At 66.3% G+C, this 5,243-nt stretch overlaps 1 protein-coding gene across 1 annotated transcript in view; it reads left to right on the forward strand.

The window, feature by feature from the left end:
- Positions 1–4,044, forward strand: part of OS9 (OS9, endoplasmic reticulum lectin) — a 7,190-nt gene extending 3,146 nt beyond the window's left edge. Inside the window, exons 5-14 of the mRNA XM_019556430.1 lie at positions 46–247; positions 346–468; positions 758–843; positions 1,116–1,158; positions 1,315–1,403; positions 1,857–2,078; positions 2,262–2,454; positions 2,559–2,723; positions 2,965–3,077; positions 3,541–4,044. Of these exons, the coding sequence (XP_019411975.1) occupies positions 46–247; positions 346–468; positions 758–843; positions 1,116–1,158; positions 1,315–1,403; positions 1,857–2,078; positions 2,262–2,454; positions 2,559–2,723; positions 2,965–3,077; positions 3,541–3,678 (1,374 nt within the window). The 3' untranslated portion in view covers positions 3,679–4,044. The remainder of the gene's footprint in view (positions 1–45; positions 248–345; positions 469–757; positions 844–1,115; positions 1,159–1,314; positions 1,404–1,856; positions 2,079–2,261; positions 2,455–2,558; positions 2,724–2,964; positions 3,078–3,540) is intronic.
- The last annotated feature ends 1,199 nt before the right edge of the window (positions 4,045–5,243 follow it).

The following is a 5,243-nucleotide window of genomic DNA, read 5'->3' on the forward strand; positions in this document are numbered from 1 at the left end:
AGGGCGGCTCTGGCCACACTAGTGTCCCCCTCACCTTTCCCCCAGTTCCTGTGCGAGGAGGGCTCGGGTGACTACATCGCACGGGTGGATGAGCCGCAGTCGTGCTCCTATGTGCTGACAGTGCACACGACCCGCATCTGCCACCACCCCTTCCTACGCCCGCCCGCAACTGCCGCACCCCAGCCCATCCGCTGCCAGCCTGTGCTCAGCCCTGCCCAGTACCTCCAGTATGTCCAGGCCCAAGTCTGTGAGTATCGGGGCTGGGGGAGGGGGACAATGCAGATGACAGGGCCTGGTTGCCCCCCCACGTACCCATGGGTGACCCCTGCCCTCGGCCTCTCTCAGCTGACACTAAGCGCAAGGTGGAGGAGATCTCGGAGGAGCTGCGGACGCTGGACACAAGGCTCTGGAGCGAGCAGGACCCCAGCCTGGCCAAGCCCCCACCCAGGGAAGACCCTGCTCTCGATGGTATGACAGCCGGACGCCTGGGTTCCTCAGCTGTGTGGGGTGGGGAAGAGCCTTGGCTTGTGTAGGCCACTTGGGGAGCATCCTCTGGTTGCAAATGGGGCGCTACCCCTTTGAGGACACCTGCATCCACCTGGAGGTGCTCACCATGGTGGGGGGGGGGCAGGTTCTTTCCCTTGGGGGGGTGGGAGGCTTGGCTGGAGGTGCCAAGTGGGGATGGGGATGCAGTTGCTGGCACTGCCCCCCTACCCCCGGCACCACGCTCAGCACTGCTCGGTCTGTCTGGTTCTAGGTGAGCCCCCTGCTCCCAGCCCGGCAGAGGATGCTGGTCCCCGAAACCCCCCACCCACAGCAGATGACCCGTTGCACCCCACCAAGGTACAGCCCCCCTGCCCACTGCCATGGGTGCTGTGCCTGACCCATTCTCTGGGTGCCCTTGAGTACTGTCCTGGCTCCTGCTTCCTTCCCGGCTGGGCCAGCAGGGGTTGCCGTGTGTGTGTGGGTGTCTGTGTCCAGCCAGGTATGGCGGGGGGCAAAGCACTGGCTGGGCAGCATGGGGTTAAGCAGCCTTGGCAGCAGAGGTCTTGGTGGCATGTGACCCCATTCGTGCCCCCCCATGTTGTGTCGTTTGGCCTTCCCCCCCAACCCAGGAGGAGGAACCCACAGTAAAGGCGCCTGACAGCCCCCTGGCAGGTAAGTACCTCCAGGTGGGTGAGGGGGGCTCGGGGCAAGGGCTTGTGCCATGGCCCCCACCCAGCTGAAGGATTGGGGGGCATCGGGGTACCTGGCACCAGCTGTACCCTGATGTGCCCCTTCCTCCCCCACCCCTGGGGCTTTGGCCCCTTGCAGATTTCCACCGGAAAATCCATTTCAAGGTGATTCGGAGCCCGGGGGACCTGGTGCAGCTCATCGAAGAGCTGAAAGCAAATGCCCGGAAGGTGGGCATGGACTGGGAGGGGCTGACATGGGGCTGAGCATGCTGGGGGGAGGGGCTGCAAGCCAACCGTGCGCCCCCCTGCCCTCTAGCGGCCAAACTGCGCTGGTGAGGGGTTGGTCTGTGCTAATTGGCGCTGCTGCCAGGCATCCAGCTAAGTCCTGGGGCTAATGCCCCCTGGGCGTCCCCCATCCCTTGAGAACTGATTCTAGCTCAGCTTCAGGGCCTACCCCAGCCCCGTGCCTCAGTTTCCCTACAGAGGTGTTTGCACCCTGAGATGCACTTTGAGCACCCCAGCTCCAGGGTTGCGGGACCAAGCCCTGCCTAGGGGGTTTAGGTTGCTGGCTCTTTGTTCCAGCTGGTAGATCCCAGCCCAGGGCCTGAATTCACTGGTGCCGGGGGGGAGAGTGCGGGCATGCTGTGCCAGGTTCACCGCTGATTCACCCTACCCACTCAGGCCAAGGCAAAGGCAGCTGACCCCAGCCCAGAGCCCCCTGGACTGGAGGAGGTGGCAGCGGAGCCTGAGCCCCCTGAGGAGGAGCAGGATGAGGCTGAGGCCGAGCTGCTGGGCGCCTTCGAGAAGGAGCTGCAGGAGCTGCTGCCTGGTGCCCGCTCCCCACAGCTGGGGGCCGAGGTGCGGGCCCGTGTGGAGAAGGAGTTTGACAACATCCTGGACGAGGTGAGCCCCAAGCCGGGGTCCCCTTCCCCAGCCTTGCCTGGCACGGCCCCAGCCCCCATCAGCCGGCTTGGGCACTGCTGCACCCAGGACATGGCCCCAAGGGGGCACCACTTGCACCTGTAACCACTATTGGCTGGCGGGGTGGGACCCTGGAGTCCTCTCACCTGCCTGCATCCTCCCCAGGTCGAGGACGAGCTGGAGACGGAGGGCCTGAAGGGTGAGTTTGACCGCACCCGGGCTTCCAAGTCACTGGCTTCCACCCTCAACAAGCTCATCGACCGCCTGGATGCGGGCACGGGTGTCCCCAAGGGGCACAAGGAGGAGGAAGAAGAGGAGGCTGAAGATGACACCAGCCCTGCTACCAAGCCGGAGGCTGGTACGGCACCCTGGGGAGGAGCTGGTGGTGCCAGCCTGTGCCCCACTAGTTATGGGGCCCCTGGGCCTTGCTCCGGGCACCAATCCCCTCTCTTTCTCCCCTAGATGGTACGGATGAGCGAGTGAGGGTGCGGGTGACCCGGGTGCGCCCAGGCAGTGCCCTGCAGAAGGAGCTGCGCGTGCGGGAGCAGGGCAACGAGAGCCCGCGGCTGCGCCACCTCGAGCGCGAAGTCCGGGACCTGCTGGACCGTGAGGGGCTCAAGGCTGAAGGTGAGGGCATGGACGTGGGGCCCAGCACTGCCCAGGGGACACCGAGAACTGCTCGTTGTCTGGGGCAAGCTAAGCCCTGGGCTTGGTCTTTGCTTGGGGGGTGTATGGGGAGGTGCCACGTCCTGGGGAACCCCGGTGTCCAGGCAGCACTGGCTCTGGGGCTCTGTACTTGGCATCGGTGGGCACTGGGGGGGGGGGTGGTCTAGACCTGCCTGACCCTGTGGGTGCTGCTGCCTGACAGGGAAGATTGAGATCAAGATCGTGACGCCAGGCGGCTTTGGGGATGAGGACGATGCCCACTGGCTCTCCGACGAGGACACCCGCCATCTCAAGGACATCTTTTTCAACATCCTGGTGAGGCGGTGGGGTCTCTGGGCAGGGGGCGGGGCTTTCTAATGACATTGACCCCCCCTCCCCCCCCTTTGGCTCCTATCAGGGATTTTTCCTTGGCTCTGGTCTACCCCTACAGGGAACCAGGCCCAAGCCAAGTGGTGGGGGAAGGGGTCCAGGAGTCCAGGCATCCTTGGTTTGTTTCCCTTACCCACAAAGCTGTGCCCCTTCTGCCTTTGCCTACAATACCTCTCTGATGCAGCCAGCTCTGGGGAGGAGCAGCTGGGCTGTTGGGGGCGGGGGGGCTGTGTGGTCTGCAGGGGTGGGGGGTTGTCCCTTTCTGGCTCTGGGAGGAGGTTATGGGGGGTGTCTCTGCCTTGGCACCCAGGCTTAAAGGGACAGTGCCATTTTCACCCCAGGGCCTGGGGAGATCATAGCCTGGGGGCGGGGCATGCTGTGACCCTCCCCCCCCATCCCTGCCCTCCAGATCCAGGGCACAGAGGAGGCCCACAAGGAGCGCCGGCGGCAGCAGCAGCTGGAGGACAACTACCGCCTGGTGTGGGGCCGGCGCCAGGACGACCCCCCTGTGCCCACCAGTGCTGACCCTGAGGAGCCGGACTTCTGAGCACCCCCTGCCTGGCGGCACCTCCCCCCCGGGGTTTGGGGGGGGTGATCAGGCTGTTACTATGGCAATTGCTTGAGGGGGGTGGGGGAGCGTGTCCCCTCTGGTGCCCTCTGCTATGAGCCCCTCCCCCATGCCCAATGAAGGGTGTGCCCATGGGGGCATTTGTACCTGGGTGTGAGCTGCCTTGCACGCACTAGTGAAATGGCCAGGATGGTGCTAGCTATTAGGGGGCGCCAGGACCTTGCCAGCTGCTTGTCTGGGCAGAGTGGTGCTGGGAGGGGGGTTGGACTTGGCCTTTTCTCCCCCCGGCCTGGGGGAGGGCACAGGCAGGGCTGTGGTGGGGGAAGGTTCTTGCTCCTGGGGGGCTGTGAGGGAGTCTTGGCCCCTCCCCCCCCCCCCCCCAGGGCCTGGAGCAGGGTGCCTGTGCTTGGTGGGGCATCATTGGGGGGGGGGGGGATCCATAGGCAATGCTGTAACTCAGGGTGTCATGGCTGAGCCAGGCTGTTCCGGGGGGGCGGGGGGGGCATCACCCTGTGGTGCCCTGTCTTTTGGGCTTGAGCCACCTCTGCTTAGAGACTTGTTGCCTCTGTTTTGGGGTGCTGGGTCCCCTCCCCAGCCAGACAGGGCCCCCCACTTCCCCCAGGGCTCTCACAATGAGAGAGGAGGGGGATGGGGGTGCTGTGTCTGCCTAGGGCAGGGATCTACCTACCCCCCAGTCCTCAATGTGGGTGGGTGGGCAGGGGCAGGGCTGGGGGGGGCATTTCCCCCTCCCCCAGCTGTGGCCCTTATCGGATTTGCATCAATAAAGTGCGGTCGTCCCCATCTCTGCTCCGTGGGTTGGCGCCGGTCCCACCCCCCCAGCTCAGCTCCCCAGGAGCCGGCCCCGTGCCCCCCAGGCCAGGCTCACTGGCCCACCTGGGCAGTGCCCACCTCCAGTGCCTGGAGAGGGGGCAGGTGGGTGCCAGGCCGTGCCCATGGGGGGGGCAGCTCTCCCCTGCCCCAGTGGGTGGGGGCATGTGCCAGCCCTGCCCTGCCAGCTTGTGGGGGCCCCGGGCGGCTCCCGCACGCCTGGGTTTTCCGCCGGGCCCCCCAGCCCCAGGCGGGAATCCGGCCGGACCGGATCTGCCCTGCCCTGGGGAGGGGCCCGATCGCAGCGCGGCCCCCCCCCCCCGGGGGTTGTGGGGCAGGGCTTCCGCACCAATCAGAGGCGGGGCTCGGCCGGTGGCAGCCAGTGAGCTTGCGGGGGGCGGGCCCTGCTGCTGGCTGGATACAATGTAGCCCCCGGGGTGTCCCATCTGGCAAGGTAACACTCCCCCCGGGACCCCCGCCCCCATCCCTGCCCCGGGCTGGGCTGCGGGCACCAGGGGGTTAAGTCCTGGGGGGGCAGTTGCACTGGCAGGGGTATAAGGCCCGGGGAAGTGGGGGGGCAGGAGGGTGTTGGGGCATCCCCAAATCTGTTCCCATGCAAGCACCTCCATCCCTGAGGGCCCCTGGGTAGGGGTATACGGGGGGGGCACAGGGCGTGTGGGGGGTCCTGCTCCAGCCCCCCATGGGGCAGGTTCAAC

This window comes from Crocodylus porosus, unplaced genomic scaffold, assembly GCF_001723895.1.
Source record: "Crocodylus porosus isolate Cpor-Errol unplaced genomic scaffold, CroPor_comp1, whole genome shotgun sequence".
In the NCBI taxonomy this organism is placed as follows: Eukaryota; Metazoa; Chordata; order Crocodylia; family Crocodylidae; genus Crocodylus; species Crocodylus porosus.